This window comes from Gymnoscopelus braueri (assembly GCF_963280865.1).
Source record: "Gymnoscopelus braueri genome assembly, chromosome: 22".
NCBI lineage: Eukaryota > Metazoa > Chordata > Actinopteri > Myctophiformes > Myctophidae > Gymnoscopelus > Gymnoscopelus braueri.
Window position 1 is genome coordinate 46,210,895 of NC_137624.1, and position 19,552 is coordinate 46,230,446.

The 19,552-nt window shown below is 42.1% G+C and overlaps 1 protein-coding gene across 4 annotated transcripts in view; it reads right to left on the minus strand.

The window, feature by feature from the left end:
- The window catches only part of LOC308078728 (NACHT, LRR and PYD domains-containing protein 1b allele 1-like), a 496,405-nt gene that overhangs the window by 456,123 nt on the left and 20,730 nt on the right, over positions 1 to 19,552 (minus strand). For all 4 annotated transcript variants that reach the window (XR_013932568.1, XR_013932569.1, XM_080420037.1 and 1 more), the window contains exons 4-10: positions 18,169 to 18,231; positions 17,456 to 17,696; positions 17,233 to 17,258; positions 12,304 to 14,110; positions 6,305 to 6,478; positions 5,087 to 5,278; positions 4,769 to 4,942 (exon numbers count right to left, since the gene is read on the minus strand). Coding sequence is in view for 2 of the 4 variants with exons in the window: in XM_080420037.1 (XP_080276163.1) it covers positions 4,769 to 4,942; positions 5,087 to 5,278; positions 6,305 to 6,478; positions 12,304 to 14,110; positions 17,233 to 17,258; positions 17,456 to 17,696; positions 18,169 to 18,231 (2,677 nt within the window). In the remaining 2 variants the exon portion in view is untranslated. The remainder of the gene's footprint in view (positions 1 to 4,768; positions 4,943 to 5,086; positions 5,279 to 6,304; positions 6,479 to 12,303; positions 14,111 to 17,232; positions 17,259 to 17,455; positions 17,697 to 18,168; positions 18,232 to 19,552) is intronic.

Consider the following 19,552-nt stretch of genomic DNA (forward strand, 5'->3'; position numbering starts at 1 on the left):
TGTGTGTGTGTGTGTGTGTGTGTGTGTGTGTGTGTGTGTGTGTGTGTGTGTGTGTGTGTGTGTGTGTGTGTGTGTGTGTGTGGCACAGACAGTCTGTCTGTGACACACACACACACACACACACAGAAATGTATTACACATAACATTGTCCTAGTGATGTCACCAGTTCACTTTCCATGTATTCACACATTATTTGATGTTTACTATGATCACAGGCAGGGGAGGTAAGGAGAAGAAGAGAGCGTTGCGGAGAAAGACGGCAGCAAAAGCAGGTGGATCATCTGCATGTCTTGGGGAAGGTAATTCTTCTCGATATCCACATTTGCTGTGTGTGTGTGTATGTGTGTGTCACAGACAGTCTGTCTGTGACACACACACACACACACACACACACACACACACACACACACACACACACACACACACACACACACACACACACACACACACACACACACACACACACACACACACACACACACACAAATGTATTACACATAACATTGTCCTAGTGATGTCACCAGTTCACTTTCCATGTATACACACATTATTTTATGTTTTACTATGATCACAGGCAGGGGAGATAAGGAGAAGAAGAGAGCGTTGCGGAGAAAGACGGCAGCAAAAGCAGGCGGATCATCTGCATGTCTTGGGGAAGGTAATTCATCTCTATATTCACATTTGCTGTGTGTGTGTGTGTCATAGACAGTCTGTCTGTGTCACACACACTCACACACTCACACACACACACACACACACACACACACATTTCCGTTCAAATATATGGGTTGCTAGATTTTTTTTCATACATACAGGTGCGTCAATTGTTACAGGTATAATGCATAGTTTTCTATGCATTTCGGTTTTTTTGGGGGGTTTGACCCCCAATTTTTTTGTGCCGCACGGCTTTGCCGCGCGCCCAGGATAGGTGTCCCTTATTTCAATCTCTGGGAGTTGGCAACCCTAACCTTGCCATACCTTAGCTTTTGCTGAACTGATGCCATGCACTGGACATACACACAAAATGAACAGGTACAGTGAAAAGAATATGATGTCAAAATGTACATTTTCTTATAACAATAACAATGTGTAGTGTGTGTTACAAAATCGAAAAATCCAAAATAGGACCGTCATTTTTAGCTTGCGGCCCCTTGGACTTTTGGTATTTTGCTGAGTGGCCCCTGAGCCATCTTAGCCATCTTGCCTTTTCCAAACTCTCCTGAACTTGAATGCAAGCATTTTATGTTGAAAGAATTGCATCTCCAGTATTGGCTTGAATCTTGAAAGCTTTAGTTGAGTGCGGCATCACGCACCGAAAATAGCCAATCTCAAAGCTAACAACGTGTCGCGCTGCGACGCGTTGTGCGCTTGGAGATCGGCAATTTTCTGTATTTTCACCAAAAGTGCCCTTTTGGAAACTTCAGCCCCTGCCCCTCTAACATTCTCTGCACGTCCCTGCACACACACACAGAAAGAAATGTATTACACAATAACATTGTCCTAGTGATGACACCAGTCACCAGTTCACTTTCCATGTGTTCACTGTACTACAATGTGTCTCCATACATCCAGTCTGCACTGTAATGATGTATAGACATGCTTCCATATCTAGGACACTGTGTGCGTGTGTCCTTTTGTGTGTGACCTTTTAGTGTTTGGGACTTATATTTACCACATTATGTTTTACTGTGATCTCAGACAGTAGTGGTGAGGAGGATGAGGAAGAGGAAGAGGAAGAGGAAGAGGAAGAGGAGGAGGCGGCAGCATCGTATGCAACCGCAGTACCACACCGTAAAAAAAGAGGTAAGGACTTGTTCTGTTCTGCTCATCACACCTGTACCACACAAATAAAAAGATATGTATTTTATGGTAATTATATATTTCTATAATTTACAGGTGCTGGTGGGAAGCCCTCAGCTGCAGCCACTGTGTGGCAGGACTCCGACTGGCAACCTCCGGTGGACATTCCCTTCACTGCCGTTCCCGGTCCTCGCCACGCTGCAGCTGAGATTCAGTCAGTTGATCCTGTTGACTTCCTGGCTCTTATCCTCACCGACGAGCTGCTAGAGAGAATATGCGTGCAAACAAATCTCTACGCAGAGCAGTACATCAGAGATGAACTGAGGGAGTATCCACATGGCAGAACACAGGCATGGAAACCTGTCAAAGTGGGAGAACTAAAAAACTTCCTCGGCCTACAGTTCCTCACTGGCCTTATGCAAAAACCTGAGATCGAACTTTATTGGTCCACTGTGGAGCCACTAACTAGTTACTCCATACTTCAGTAAGACCATGTCTCGAAACAGGTACCAAATAATATGGAGGTTTCTGCACTTCAGTGACAATGACTGTATTGATGCTGATGACAAGTTCTACAAAGTGCGCCCACTGTTGAAGTACCTACTCGCAAGATTCCAAGAGCTGTATTGCCCCAGTCAAAACATCAGCATCGATGAAGGGATGCTTCTGTGGCGAGGGTGCTTAGCCTTCAAGGTGTACAACCCACAGAAGCCAATCAAATATGGCATCAAGTCCTATATTCTATGTGATTCGGAATCAGGGTACTGTTATAACATGAAGCCATATTGTAGACTAGGCGACTCCCTAGAATTCACTATTCTTTTCCTCCTCTCTGACTTGAAAGGTTTTGGTTTTAGATTGTATATGGACAATTTTTACAATTCTGTCAAGCTGTTTGAACTTCTTCTTGGCCTGAAAACCTATGGCTGTGGTACCTGGAGGAAGAAAAGAGGCGAACCACTAGTGCTGAGAGAGGTGACAAATTCCAGCCTGAAGGTCGGAGACAGAATGATGCGTCACAATGGCAAAGTCATGTTACTGACATGGAGAGACAAGCGAATCGTCCGAATGATCACAACCATCCACAAGGATGAGATGGAAACCGGCATGGTGAAACAGAAACATCACAGAGAGTGTGTGCCACAAGAGAAGCCAGTTTGTGTCCTTTCTTACAACAAGTACATGAACGGAGTGGACAGACTGGACCAAAACATTAGCTATTATCCTTTCGTCAGAAGGACAGCAAAGTGGACCAGCAAGTTTGCTATCTACCTCTTCCAAATCTCCCTGTACAACGCCTTCATCATTTACAAAGCAAAGAATCCACAAGGTGACTGTAAATGCATGTTTGACTTTATTCTCAGTGTATTGACATCCTGGACCGCTGTGAGTTATGCCCCAGAGGAAGCAGGTGATGCCCCAGGTCCCGGCCCCCTCCCCGCCCCCCTCCCTGGCCCCCTCCCCGCCCGCCGCCGTGGCCCCCTCCCCGCCCCCCGCCGTGGCCCCCTCCCCGCCCCCCTCCCTGAACGTTTTCCTAGAGAGCCTAGAGCATCAAGAAAAGACCCTCAGAGCAGGCTGAATTTTGATGTAGCAGCGCATCATCTTGTCGCAATCCCCCGCACGGCCAAAAGAAAGTTTGCAGTGAGGGCGTGCAGGGTCTGTTCCCGAAAGGGACACAGGAGCGAGACGAGGTTGATGTGCAATAGCTGTAAGATGCCCCTCCATGCTAAGGAGTGTTACACACTGTATCACACCAAGGTGAAATATTGGTTATTTGAATAACTTTAGTTTTTACCTCCCCTGTCTGTGATCATAGTAAAACATCAAATAATGTGTGAATACATGGAAAGTGAACCTGGGACAATGTTACAGTGTAATACATTTCTGTGTAAAAACAATGCACTTTTCGCTGATGTCTGATGTACAGATGTGTGTCACTGAAGGCTAAAATAAACGGGTCGAATCTCTTTAGTGCTTGAGGGTCTGTTTTTTGTGAAACCTTTCTGACATTTTCTATTTCTATATATGACATTTTGAAGTTGAACTTTGAATTATTATTTATGTTATTTGATGAATATAACTTGAGTTTGAATGAGCTGAAATAATCTTGCACTTTGGAGTGAAACAGTAAAGGGCATAGGTATAAACGGCACCATAAAAGGTAATTCAAATGCATATATATTTTTTTAAACTACTACTTTTGAGATGACTGATGTCACTGAAGGTGCAAATAAATGTCAGATCACTTTTGAAATGATTTTTCTGCCTGCATGTGTCCATTTCACTAAAATGGCCATAACTCTCTTTCTAGAGAAAAAGAGCAGTTTTTGGTGAAAACGAGCTGTATTCAACTACCTCTAGCTAAGAACTTGCTATCAACTCACTTTCTTTTCATGATTAAAGCAGAAATTCTATTCTTCAATTTGAGATATTCCATGTGTTCATAGTCCTAGCAGAAAATCTTCTGTTGGTCTGCGAAGATTGGTCAGAATGCTCAAAATAGCTGGCCAGGGCAGCTATGAACGAGGTTTTAACTCTGGCAGTCAATGAGTTAACAGTAACATAAATACTGTCCAGGGGGCTGCTGGAATAGCGCTATATCACATAAAACATATATACAGCCCCCTCCCCCCATAGGGATTTTGACCACATGTCGCCTTAAGAATCTGGTGGCAGCTGTCGATAGCTTCCTCTTTCCTCCAGGTAGTGTAGCCCCTGTTCCTTTAAATGTGAACTTCCAAACTAGGCTTCCAACTGTAAGGCTTGGTTTCAGAGCAGGTCTTGGAACATTCTAGATTGGCTGTCACAGTTTCCAGACTTGGAGCACCTAGACAATCTCTGGTGGGATTTGAAGAGGGGTTTTGCGCTTGTTAGCGAGACAGTTTGCCTTGGATTTTCCTACAGTAGTTTAGCTTTTCAGCAGCTACATATGGGTTGGGTTCTATGGACACAGTTTAAGTCTACTTACTTGAGAGTCTCTAGTGCCCATTGTGGATTATCCTGTCCACCAGAAGGCAGTGTCAGTCCAGAAACTCCTGGGTGGTTGAAGCTCAGGTTCAGATGTTTCAGATGGTAGGGGTTGTAACTCAGAGCTGAAGCCAGAGAACAACAGCCTTCCTCTGAGATGAGACAATGTGACAACCTACAGAGAAATTAAGACTTTAACAAACTGCTGCTGGTGTTCAAGTAGAGATCAACACAAAGAGAAAACATTACATTTATGGAAATGGAAATGATTGCAATGGAAATGATTGCAAAATCTATTTGAATTAAAACTATTATTCACCCAAGAGTCTGTAGTCTACAGTTGTGACTTTTCAGTCCATCACATAACAATTTCAGCCCTGAATCCAGCAGGTTGTTAAAACCTACGTCCAATTCCTTCAGACCCCTGTCTGAAGGAATTGGACGTAGGTCAGCCTTGAGAATTGAGCTGATCTCTTCGCAGGATTTCTCTGAGAGGTTACAGCCTCTCAGCCTGAATGGAGACAAACCGAAAGGAAATGCATGTTCTGTTATCATTCCCATACTCAAAATGTGTTAAAAGTCTGACATCTAATGGTGAAAAGAGTATTTAAATTAATTTGGTGATGTCACAATCTGATGTTTTATAGAGATGAACTAACATCAAAACAGTCAATAGCAGATATCATAGATATTTGCTGAAACACTCATACACGCATTTATTACATCCCGCCTCGACTACTGCAACAGTCTACTCTATGGCATCACCACCAAGGTCCTCAATAAACTTCAGTATGTACAAAATTCCGCCGCCCGCCTGCTCACCAGGACCCGATCCAGAGACCACATCACTCCTGTCCTCCGTGACCTTCATTGGCTCCCAGTCAAACATCGAATTGACTTCAAGATACTCATCACCACCTACAAAGCCCTCAACAACCAGGCCCCCCACTACATCTCTGTACTCATCAAACGCCATGCCCCCTCCCGCTCCCTCAGGTCGGGTGATGACAACATCCTGGACACCCTCTGGACAAATAAACGAACCTGGGGTGACAGGGCCTTCTCTGCGGCTGCCCCCAAACTGTGGAACTCACTCCCAGCTCACATCAGAGCTGCTCCCACCCTCACCATGTTTAAAACCACACTCAAAACCCACCTTTTCAGAATCGCATTCCCTACATAAAACCCCAACCCCTGCCCATCCTTTTTATTGTACTTTTCTTTTATAGATTTTAATCCTTTTTAACTAGTCAATTCTAATAAAGTTGTTATTTTTTTCTGCTATGTAAAGCGACTTTGAGTATTTAGAAAAGTGCTATATAAATCGTATGTATTATTATGTATTATTATGTATTATTATTATATCAAGTGTGGCACCCTGTTTTTCACCAAGGATTAATACACATTGGGATTTGGGGTGAAGATGGCTCTAATGGCTGCTTAAGACATTTTATACATATTTCAATGTTTCATTTTCAATGGACAATGTTTAAGGCATCCTGTTGCATTGTTACTCTGCAGATGCAGGACAACTGACCTGAGAATCTGCAGTCTACAATTTGGACTCTTCAATCCAGCAACAATCCGCTCCAGTCCGAAACCCTGTAGGTCGTTGTTACTCAGGTCGAGCTCTATCAGATGGGAGGGATTAGAGCTAAGAGCTGAGGCCACAACTTCATAGTGTGTCTCACCGAGTGTAGCACCAACAAGTCTGTAAATACAGATGAAATGGAAAAACAGTTTATGGCATTGTCAGTGATGTTGCTAGGTTTTCAATGTAATGGGTCCCGGGACCCACAGGTGATCATTCAAATGGGTCCCAGAAACATTTTATGGGTCCCCAATTACACGTCCCCCCCCCCTTCTATTGTTTCCTTTGATCTCCAATCTCCATATCTTCTAAGTGTGTGTGACTGTGTACATTACATCCTAATGCAGTGGATCTCAACCTTTTCAGGCAGCGACCCCCCAAAATAATCATATTTGAACTGGGGACCCCCCACCCTGAGGAAGCACTTGGAATTAGGAGTTGAGGCATTTAATTTAGTTTAACTCAGTTCCACATATTACATGTTGTGAAAATAGCAGATCTACAAGGTCGTATTTTTTTTTGTAAATCCGATCTACAAGCTCACAATGCCTTGCTTGTAGATCGCCTCTTTCTAATATTATTTCACAATTTTGCATAGTATAGTTTGTTGATTAGTTTTGATGCAGTAATAGTCTTTTTTCTTTTCTTTCTTGAGGTATTAAAAAAGTCCTTAAATTGTGACTTCACTGTCATCTGGGGACCCCCCCCCCAAATCATGTGGGGACCCCCCTGGGGGTCCTGACCCACAGGTTGAGAACCACTGTCCTAATGTACATTCTATTATGCTACTTTTTGTAGTCACAAACTCAGAATACAAGGTACAAACTACGATATAAAGTTCATAATAATAATATGAAAAAGATAATGTACACTTCATAGGAGCAGAGATAGATAGGAACTAAAGAACAACAACACTTTGCGGAAGGGGGAAGAGAATGTAAACGGAACAGAGATATTTGTTTAAGAAAAGTCGATTTTTGTGGCAGTATTTATTGCTCTGGTGTTTTCTTCTTAAAAAGTGGGATTCCCTTCAAATGATTTATGCTTGTGTCGCACCGAAAATAACGATCTGAAAATAACGATCTGAAAACAACGTGTCGCGTGTCGGTGTTTCGGCTCGGTTTGGTGCACGGCTCGCGGCTCGCTTTGGTGCGCGGTTCGGTTTGGTGCGCGGCTCGCGGCTCGCTTTGGTGCGTGGCTCGCGGCTCACTTTGATGCGTGGCTCGGTTTGGTGCGCGGCTCGGTTTGGTGCGCGGCTCGCGGCTCGCTTTGGTGCGCGGCTCACGGCTCACTTTGGTGCGCGGCTCGGTTTTGTGCGCGGCTCGCAGCTCGCTTTGGAGCACGGCTGCATGGCTCGCGGCTCGCTTTGTTTGTATGCGTCCCGTGGACGCCGTGGTGGTTGGTTTATTGCGTCCTTTATAAAAAATGTGCGTCAGAGACGCAGGACGCAGGGCTAGCAGCATCTCTGCATTGTAACATTTTATACTGCATCACACTACAACACAATTACATAACATTTATTAGGAAGGTGTATTCTCCCTGGGGTGTCAGCATGAACACAAGAGTCGGAGATGTCAGTCAACTCTTTACTGGAGATATTCTACCTTTGGCACAAAACCATTTGTGCTATGATACATAAACATGTGAACATAGTGGCCCTCATTTATCAACACGGTGCAGCCCAAATAATGGGCGTACGGCGAGATCACCGCACCTTTCGGCATTTATCAATATATCCTGACGTGGGCTTCATCCTACCGTAGGCTGAAATCTCACGTCTGGTCGGGACCAGTTGTTGACTTTGGCTGCGCCCGTTTATTCCATTCTAGACCTGCAGAGCAACATTGTCTGACTGTCTGACAGGCATCTAGACACATAATCCACTCCTAAATGTATATCTACACTAATAAATAATCCCAGTGAAAATATAACAATTTATAAAGTAATTTAAACAAACTGCTTTAACAGTCATTCAGATAAGATTGTAGATCTGGCTGCATTGAAAATAGCAAATCTACAAGCTCACAACGCGTCGCATCGCAACGCGTTGTGAGCTTGTAGATCTGCTATTTTCAAAATATACGAGCGCTTTTGCGTCCCGCGTCGGGAGTCCCGCGCGTGTGTGTGTGTGTGTGTGTGTGTGTGTGTGTGTGTGTGTGTGTGTGTGTGTGTGTGTGTGTGACTTGACAGGCAGCGAGGCGAGGCGAGCCAGCGAAACTCTTTCTTTGGTCGTATTCTGGTTCTTCATGTCGTAAAATCGGGGTGTTAAATATTTAAGGGCGTGTTATTTAAATGACGCTCGTTTTCAGAACTACAATTTCTTCTGCTTGTGTTATGAAAGTGTCATAACACCCAGGTTGTGTGTCTAAATGTCTGCTCGTTTTTGTGTAAATGTGAGAAATGTGAGAAAGGAGCATTCAAAAAGTGTTTTATTTATCTAAAATGTTGTACTACTGTAGTGACCCAATAGTTTAGGAAGTACACCTTATAGAATTAATGTGATTAAAGAAATAACTCCCCACAGTCGTTACTCATTCTATTTATTCAGTAATGTAAGCTCCATGGCTGACTACACTGCATGTGAATGGTGAGACATGCCTCCCTTCATCTCTATACTTCTTGTATCACAATTTACAGAATATAAGGAGAGAATGAAAAGTTGTGTTTCTAAACTCCGTTATTTTAAACTTTGTGGTTTGGAATTGACATGACAGACGATTCAAATTAATAATAATGTAATGCTAATTGGATTAGTATGAAAGACAGATTTTACTGTTAGGAGCACATGTAATATAATGGAGGATGTCCGTGAGTTGTATTATTTTCACATTCGCATGCCAATTTCAGCTCTGACATTTAGATAAATAATAAACATGTATTTGAGGATTCTGAATTAGTGATTAAAGGTATACTAGGTAAGATCGCAGATCTGTGTGTGTACACACAAGCAATTGATTTGATTGAATTGAACCGGTGCCCTTCTACCACATTAGAGATCAGTATTATTATTAGACGGCACATGTTTATCATGTTTTGCTGACAAAACCTTTTAAATACTTGACCTGTGAGTTTGACAATTAATAGTTTTGCAGTGCCAAAGTATGACTACTACAGTACAACTTGCGGTTCAAGGGCCCTATTTTGCACCCAAGTCGCGCTACCCACTATTTGGGGATTCAGCATCACGCAAGAGGCGTTCCCGTGGCCAAGATGTTATCTTGCGACACCAGCCTTATCCCTAAAACACCTGCAGTACCCGTTATATTATGCATAGGTGTGGTTTGGGCGTTACATTAATAAAACCAATCAGCGTGACAGATACCATTGCCTTTAAGAGCAGGCTGCGCAAGCCATTATGTCCACAGATCAAAGCACGTTGCCCTAACTACACTCTCTCCCTCTCTGCCCATGGAAGAGCGAAGAGACAGTCCAATGTTAATTGCCTTGGATTAAAATAATATTTGATACACAGAAGTATGACTCATACATTGCTTGATATAGAGAACTGTAAATTACAGCAATCGCTTGTGTTCTGGGATTAAATCACATTCACAATCATTCAATTCAGAAGTGCGCTGTAAACTCAGTCCGCACAGTATGCAGTACTGTCGGACAAACTGCAGTACCATCGGACAAATCCTGACATTTGCGTCAAACTCTAGCCTTTGATTGCCTTATAATAAAACCATATTTGATACTAATAAGTATCACCCACATGTTACTGATGTCGTATATTGGCCCTTATTTCCTTATATTTTATGAACAGTATGCAAGTCACAACCAGATATAAATGATAGAAGTTATTTTACTACAGTCACAGGAGTAGCCATGTGTTGTAGACAGACACAGTCTAACTGTCTGCACTTCTGGGCTATTCAAGCACATGATGTTAATGTTGACCTGTTGTTGAAGAGGAAGCCTGCTGCCAGAAGACATCACCCAGGCTTCCTGGCATACTGTTGCTAATAAGATAGAAACAGTTATCAAAGGCTTCAGTTTGATCTTAGGTGGGGGGATTCTCTGACCCCCACCCGCCTGTATTGTAATGTGAGCTACCTAGAGTATAAGAGTTGACTGTAAAATGTGACTTGTGACGGAATACTGACCACGCCGTGAGGCTGGGGGTGGACAGGGGCTCCTGCCCCTGGAAGCTTTGTGATGCTGTTTGTTGTTGCTGAATAAACCACTGAATGATTCTGAACATGGACTCCGGACGTCTTCTCCTCTACACTTCTTTTAAGCATCTAGGCCTGGTAACCCGCAGTCTAGTTATGCCTCTATTTACCACACTGATTAAAGAGAATGTTACGTTAATGTAATCTGTTCTTGAATTCTTGCGCAATGGCTTAATCGATTGAAGTGTGTGGTTTAGAGGAAATGGTATTGCGCAGCACAAATCGTTTTCTTTGAATAGACTAACATCTTATATAAACACAATTGACAAAAGGAATTGACACTCACTTCTGCTGATTATAGAAAAAATAGAATGACAGAGATTTGTTGAGAATTATGGAGCGAGAAAGACCTCTGCATGTTATGTGACTCTTGCATATTGAAGAGAGAGTGAGAAAAAAATACATGTCCAATACATTTGGACATGTATTCATAGACCTGATTGCTTGTTTCTCTCTCGCATGTAACTGGCAACACAGGTTTCACGTTGAAAACAGGAAATAAAAGAAACGGTTGACTTATGAAAAGGTACAAATGTAATGTAGATAGCATGTTATTAACTGGAAATTATGATAATAAATGGAGATGTTTGGACGTTGGAGGGATATCTACTGACATTGGTGAGTACAGAATACAGAATTAACTGGCCGCCATGCCAGCTGTAAATTTACTTGAGTAAAAGTACAAAAGTACTCAAAGTATCACAAGTAAAAGTACTCATTATGCAGAATGTCCCAATTCAAGTTTTCAAATATATAAACATCTTTTGAAAATAGCAGATCTACATGCTCACAGAGCTTGTAGATCTGCTGTTTTCAAATGGCCGAAATGTATATAGGGCTGAAGTGGTTAGAACAGAAGTGTTAGATTGTGAGTAAAAATACTCACGATGCGACGCATTGTGAGTACTTTTACTTTTGGTATTTTAAGTAAATTTTTATACCAATACTTTTGTACTCTTACTCAAATTAATATAGATTTCCAGACTTTTACTTTTAACATAGTATTTCTACATTGCAGTATTGATACTTTTACTTAAGAATATGTGAATGCTTTTTCCACCACTGGTGAGTTATGAACAGAACTGACAATGACATTGACTGGAGGTGGGTAACGTGCAACGTGAAATCTTGTAAAGACACCCGACTTAAAATTTTGAGGGCAAAAATGTGTGCCAATTGGCGTGAGGGACAGAGGCGAAAAAACATAGTCCCAGGCCTTCACCCGTCCAGCCTGTGGAGACCAATATGTAGTGAACACCAGTGTGTGTGTGTGTGTGTGTGTGTGTGTGTGTGTGTGTGTGTGTGTGTGTGTGTGTGTGTGTGTGTGTGTGTGTGTGTGTGTGTGTGGTGTGGTGTGGTGTGGTGTGGTGTGAGTGTATGTACGTGTGTGTGTGTGTGTGTGTGTGTGTGTGTGTGTGTGTGTGTGTGTGTGTGTGTGTGTGTGTGTGTGTGTGTGTGTGTGTGTACACACGTGTGTGTGTGTGTGTGTGTGTGTGTGTGTGTGTGTGTGTGTGTGTGTGTGTGTGTGTGCCGTCCAGCCTGTGGAGACCAATATGTAGTGAACACCTGTGTGTGTGTGTGTGTGTGTGTGTGTGTGTGTGTGTGTGTGTGTGTGTGTGTGTGTGTGTGTGTGTGTGTGTGTGTGTGTGTGTGTGTGTGTGTGTGTGTGTGTGTGTGTGTGTGTGCATGTGTGTGTGCATGTATGCATGCATGCATGTATGTGGATTATGTCCCCTGATCTAACATGTTGATATTAACATGGCTGCTAACCTGGCCTTTCTGCAGTTCCTCACAGCAGGGATCAGTCTTCTTAGCCCGTCATTTGATGATATGTTGTATGTCTGCAGGTCCAACTCATCCAGAACCTCTTCTGACATCTGCAGCATGTAGGCCAGAGCTGAACACTGGATCACAGAGAGTTTCTTCCCTGATCTGTTCTCTGACTGCAGGTACTGCTGGATCTCCTGCTGTACCGAGTCCTTCATCTCCATCAAACAGTGGAAGATGTTGATACTTCTGTCAGAAGACACGTTGAATGCATCCATCTCCTTCAGGTTGTTGACGGCTCTCTGGATCTCCTCTGAACTGTTCTCTGTCTGACCCAGCAGGTTGCCTAGCAGTCTCTGGTTGGACTCCAATGAGAGACCATGAAGGAAGCGGACAAAGAGGTCCAGGTGGCCACTTTCACTCTGCAGGGATTTTTCCATAGCAGCCTCCAGGAAGTCAGACAGGGAACTGTCACTTTTGTAATCTTCCATGTATGTCTTCAGGACCTCCATGTTCCTCTGTGTGAAACAGTGGTACAGGTAGACTGCAGCCAGAAACTCCTGTATGCTCAGATGAACAAAGCAGTAGACCGTTTTCTGGAAGAACACCCCGTCTTCTTTGAAGAATGCTGTGCACAAGCCTGAGTGCAGCAAGTCCTCATTCACATCAAGTCCACTATCTTCCAGGTCTTTCTGGTAGAACATGATGTTGCCGTTGTTCAGTTGATCAAACGCCAGCCTGCCCAGCTTCAGAAGAACCTTTTCTTCAGCCTCTATGAGTTTCTCTTTATCTGATTCATCTTTCCCACCATACTTAATCTTCTTCCTCTTTGTCTCAGCCATCAGGAAGTGACAGTACATCTCAGTCAGGGTGTTCGGCAACTCGTCTGTCACCCCCCTGTCAAGATACAAGTTCTGCACAACGATAGAGGTGATCCAACAGAAGACTGGCATTTCGCACATTGTGTAGAGATTCTTTGATGCCTTCATGAGTGAGATGATTGAGTTGGCCAGGTTCTTATCACTGAACTTCTTCCTAAAGAACTCCTCCTTCTGGTCATTGGTGAACCCTCGTACCTCTGTCAACCTGTCAACAAAGTCCTTATGGATCTGTTCAGCTGCTGCAGGTCGTGTGGTTATCCAGATGTGAGCAGAGGGAAGCAGTTCTCCCGTGATGATGTTTGTCAGTAGCTTTTCCACTGGGAACGGAGTTTTTAGGTCAGAGAAGTCATCCAAGCAGTCACGAGTCTTGAGTTTCAATCGTAATTTGTTTTCATCAAGGCCATCAAAAATAAACAGAACTTTAATAGGACTGCTGTTATAGTCTTCTGCCATCTGCAATGTATTGAGGATGTCATTAAGAGCTTTTTTCTTAATACATCTGGTTTCCTTGATGCATTTGTGAATTAGGTCGGCCAAACAAAAGCTTTCACCTTCCAGCTGATTTAACTGGCGGAACTTGAACGGGAATATGAGGTGTGGATCTTGGAGAAACTGCTTGTTCGCCCAGTCAAACTTAAACTTATGTACGAGGAAGGTTTTGCCAATTCCTGCTATGCCAACAGTCAGCACTGTTCTGTGCTTTGTTCCAGAAGGGTATTCAAAGATTTCACTGAGTTTGAGTGTTTCCTCTCGTGCCTTGTTAATCTCCATTTGTCTGACCTCATGATGTCTGTGAATGTCTGTGAAGTTTATGTCTACATTGTAGAGTGAAATGTAGACCTTTTCAAACATCATCTTAGGCTCATATTCCAATTTGACATGCTCAGATGTCTTGTAAAACTGGCTTTGAAGCATGACTTCATAGTCAGCTATTTTCACCAACGAATATGTAATGAAAAAAAGCAATTAATTGGTTAACAGCCTTGGTCACAAAGAAAGAGACCTACAGAAACTAAGGACTTTATCTTAACATGAGCTTTGGTCTGGAGCAAACTGGGCGCACTGCTATCTTACTTATTATTGTCTCCGCCAGGCCGAAAGGCATGGCGAGAGAGTATGTTTTCTACCCCGTACGTCCGTCCGTGTGTCTGTGTGTGTGTCCGTCCGTCCGTCCGTCCGTCTGTGACCAGCTAATCTCTGGCACCGTTGTCTTGATCGCAGCAAAACTGTGCACACACACTCCCTGGATGCCAATTCAGAACCTCTGCCCCAAATTTTTCTCATTGGCCTTTTATAGCGCCACCAGGAGGCCAATTTGTGCAAAACATATTTTTTGACAGTACTTTTACAGATTTTGTCCAAAAATCACGCAAATCGGTACACAGTATCCCTATAGTCATTAAACGAAACGGGTCTTTCAGATTTCTCATATTCCATCCTGATTGGCTAAAAATGTCTTCCAAAGTTTGCAGGAGTGCTCCGTTTTCAACAAAATGCCTCAAATCACACAGCATGCAAATTCCGTGAAAATATTCCCATTAGGCCGAGGAAGAACTACCATTTGAAAAATTTTAAATCAGCCTCATGGTGGCGCTATAACAGGCCGATTTGTGTTTTTACCTATAACTGCACCGATCTGTGTAAAACTTTGTATGCACACTCCCTAGAGGTCAAGGAAAAACCTTTGCCCTGCATTTTTCATATCTGCCTTTTATAGCGCCACCAGGAGGCCGACTTATGTAAAACACATTTTTTTATACTACTCCTTCAAATTCTATCCAAATTTTCACGTATAGTCATGTGATCACGACGGATGTGTTTGATTTTTCATATTCAATACTGATTGGCTAAGATTGACATCTAAAGTTTGCATTATTGGCTTGTTTTGAACAAAATTCCGCAAATCATGAACGTCCGATTGCGGTCAAACTTTGCACGCACATTCACACTACGTTGAGGAACAAATGCCACCCTTTTAACATTGCCCTGTTATAGCGCCACCAGCAGGTCTAATTTAGCGAAACAAAAGTTATTAACAAAATGCCTCAAATCATGAATGCAGTCGGTGTCCGATTGTCGTGCAAGGCCTAAGAAGAAATGGCACCCTTTTCACGTTGGCCTATTATAGCGCCACCAGGAGGCCACAATAGCCTAATTGACCTGGCGGAGACCTGTGCTCAGAGGAGCACTTTTTCTAGTTTTTTTTGTGAGATGAATTTATTTTTTCAGAATAAGGGTTAAATAGCTCTATATTCTGATCATTGCTATGGAGTGTTTGTGCGGTCACATGTGTTTCCTTGTCTCTCCAGCTCTTTAGTAAACAGAGAAAAAAGTGAGAGAACTCAAGATACAGATTAAAAAAAAAAAATTGGGCTTAAAGTCACGTAGTGCGTACAGGCCTTAAATGAACAGACACAATTCTAACTTAAACCCATGATCTTTGTGGTGTTCTCTTTCCCCCTTTGGAGGAAATTTGTAACACACCTGAACATATTTTTTTGTTATCAACACTCTGCATTTAGTCGACGTACCACACAGACACAGTTGATATCAAATTGACATTTTTTTCCTGCAATTTAATTTATTTATCTCAGGTACTATGTGTAACAAGACCAGGAGACCTGGTTCTGCCAGACCCAGAATAAATTCCTAGTACTTTATAAGGACTTTGTATGACGGACTTTGTATGACGTGTCAGCCTGTGTCCCTTTTACGCCCATGTATGGAGAAGAAAGGGTCCCTTTTATACAGCCGGTCTTTTTCTCCCATGTATGGACGAAAGGTGGCAGAGCCTCATGTAGGCCGACCCTCTGGGTCTGGCAACAAATATGAAGGTAATTTCTTTGTTTTCTTTGATTTATATTCCCCCCCCTCTCCCCCCTTCTTCTTACCTTCTTTTTTTCTATGGAAATAACAATACAATAGAACTCTTTTACTTCTGTAAACCTGTGATGTGACAATAAAGCTGATTCCGATAGATAGCAAGTTCTAGCAAGTTTCTTGTCTCGGCCAAGCCTGTGGCCTGGCGTAGACAATAATCATATTTTATCAGACGAGCTGAGCGTCTGGAAAATGTTACAATCCTCTTTAAGTCCTTCCGAAAATATCCAGTTTTGTTCCACTTTCAATGTATTTTTCTGTTTGACACAAGCAGCTGCGCACAATGGATGCAAAGTTTCTCATTAACTATGATAAAGACATCTCCAGGCAGTCTGGGGTGTGAGGACTCTCTCAGAGTGGGTGAGAGCTTTATTCCTTGTTTCAGATGAAACAAAAATGCGAGTGTATGTGTATGGAATACTTAGGAAAAGTCAGGGAAGGCGAGCCTTCTAAGAGCTTCTTGAGGAAAAAGTGAATTGACTTCAAAATGTCTAAAACGGCCGGGCTGACCGCTCAGTGACCCGTTTGTTAAAGAGCTGGAGAGATGGGCAGACACCTGTTACTGCACAAACTCTATACAATGATTAATATCACAATATAGTGCTTCAACTTTTTTTAACAATAAACCTTTTTCTTTTAACCCAAAAAATGCTCTTAGGGCGCGCTCCCACCGCACTTTTATTTTACCTCTGGGGCGGAATCTGCCAATGCTTTGTCAATGTAAATGCGCGGATTCACGTAAGAGCGGATCTTTCCGCTTGTCGCGCAGACCTAGCGTTTATCCGCTTTACACAACTTGTCCATTTGAAGCATATAACTTCAGAGGAGGAGCTGATTTTCCCCCTCTGTCCAATCCGGTGAGCGGAACGTCCCAAAACTCTGGAAGCACCATGGTGCTCAAGGCAGAAGGCTACGGGGACGGTCTTGAAAGTGAGTGACAGGTGTGTCACTGCGTTTTTTTTTTATCCGCTGGCAGCAAAAAACTGTGGCCACGCACAACCTGCGTTTAACAGCAGCCAACCATGTTTTGGTGGGAGCGCGCCCTTACAGCACCTTTAATTGACAGCAATGAAGGTAATTTGAATTGGATTTCACAGTAAGTAATGCTAGTAGACTGTAGACCTAAGACTAAATCTTCAATTATAGTCGACCAAATTTAAACACCACTCACCAGCCACTCCTTTGGGTTGTTCTGATCTGAGTGGCGGAGGAAAAGGAAAGCAAAATATATTATACTAACCAAATATAAAGTATGTATTATAATGATACTATACTCTAAACATTTGTCAGTAACTAATTCAAAGATTATGAAAAAAGTCAAAACTAAATAAAAAACAAATGAAAAATTCTCAACTATAATAACCTTGCTAATACAAAGTTTGATAAATACTTACAGATCACTGAGAAGACATTTCTCATATTCCTCAAGACCTTTGTGGAAAAAGTCTTTGGCTTTTCTGGAATTCAGTAGAGTATAGAGTTCCCTCATCCTCTCCTGATTGGTGGCCTTAGACGTCACATTAGCGTAGCCCTCTTGGGTGATGACTTCCTCCTCCAAGAGCAGATCCAGGATGGGTTTGACCATTTTCACGTTCTCAACCAGGAAACGCCGGTGTTGGTCAATGAAGTGTTTCTCTGAAGATGAGAGGAATTAAAACTTAGCCGTTGGTGAAACTCTATGTGCGAAACACACACACACACACACACACACACACACACACACACACACACACACACACACACACACACACACACACACACACACACACACACACACACACTTTATTTTGTATATATGCCTGTCTGTGAATGATCCTGCCAATTGTTTAATTACAAACAAATCCTATCTTCTTCGCAGCTATTGCTGTATGAGTCCCTAATTATGGAAGTCTATTTAAATATGCTATTTCCATTTTTGTAATTTGATTTAGACACCAGAAATGTAACAAACGGTGAATGAGTTATATACAACTTAAAAAAAAAAAAAAAAAAAAAAAAAAAGATTATGTCTCACTTTCCTATAAAGTTGACCACTAATCTTCATAAACAATCATAACCTGAATTGAAAAAAGAAAAAGATTCTGTGTTAAAATAAATGAATGATTACCATCCTGTGATGTCTGAGGTGATGCTGTGCTGCTCTCTGAAGTTTCTCCAACGTTACTGCTTTCTGTTATATATGAGAGAGAGAGAGAGAGAAATTAAGTAGCCTTGGGAACCAACGTTTAACAAGTCATATAGGCAGGAGTCTATTTCCTGTTTATGTAGCGTGAGGCAGTTTGCTGTACAAGTACATCCACCAGCTATGATGTACAAGTATACCTGGACAGTATAGTATGTCACAGGGACCCAAAATCTAACCTTTGATGCTGAGTGCCAGGCAGGGAGACATTGGGTTCCATTTGTACAGTCTTTGGTTTGACCCGGCCCGGGGGATTGAACCCTGACCTCCCAATCTCAAGGTTGACACTTTAACCACAAGGTCACTGAGCTGAGTTTGTGTTAACTATTATATTATGTGTCTTAACTTATCTGTTTTTACTTAATATTTACTTCACTACTGTGTTTACTGTGTTTTTGCCGGATATTGTTGACACAAGTACAGGAAACTCTTTTTCTACATTGGAGTACCTCATAGAAAACATATTTCCTTTTTGTAGCCAGTGTTTTTTGATTGATTGATTGAATACTTAATAAGACCGAAATGTAAACAGCACGGTAGTACAGTAAAACATTAAGGCTAAAAGGATAACACAAAATTGTCCTGGGGTCTTGTTTCCATTTCGGTCCTATGCATTAAATTATTCAACAGATCATTGGAAATTAACATAATAGTACATGTCATCAAATAAAATCAAATATATTATTAATATATATAATGTATATTATATGAAGGAGAAAGAGGGAAAAGGGAAAACGGCGGTGGTGTATGACACCTCCTTTCAAAGGGAATGAAAAACTCATTTGTGGGCTTCTGATAGTTTTTTCTTTTTTCAGGCCAGTTTTGAAAGCAACCAGTGATTCACATCCTTTAAATAACACATTGCCTGCCAATAACGCATATATGCGTTTTTAGAAGACATTTTTTTTATATATATATTTTTTTTTTTTGTATTTGACCCAAAGACCAAGGAGATATGATTTTTCGAAGATCTACTGTAGACTCCTATCCACTTCCTTGTTAACTTAAAACTTAAAAATTCTGTATCTCGGCTCCTGAGTACTTTTGTTTTTTCAATGAAAAATCTCTGGCAGAAACTGCAAAAAATCTGAAATAATTCTGGCAGGCAATAGAGTAGTAGAATGATAATTTTCCCATGTTTGTTCTACATTTGGGGGGAACCAGATCGTGGTTGCTTGCTCTGTCGTTGTGGCTGTCACTGTATCTTAAATACCAATATCATTGATATTTGCTTAACCCTGTCTTCTACCCTGAGCCATCCCAATCTAGCAATGTGTTATATGCCAGGCCTGTGCCTTTAAGGGGATGG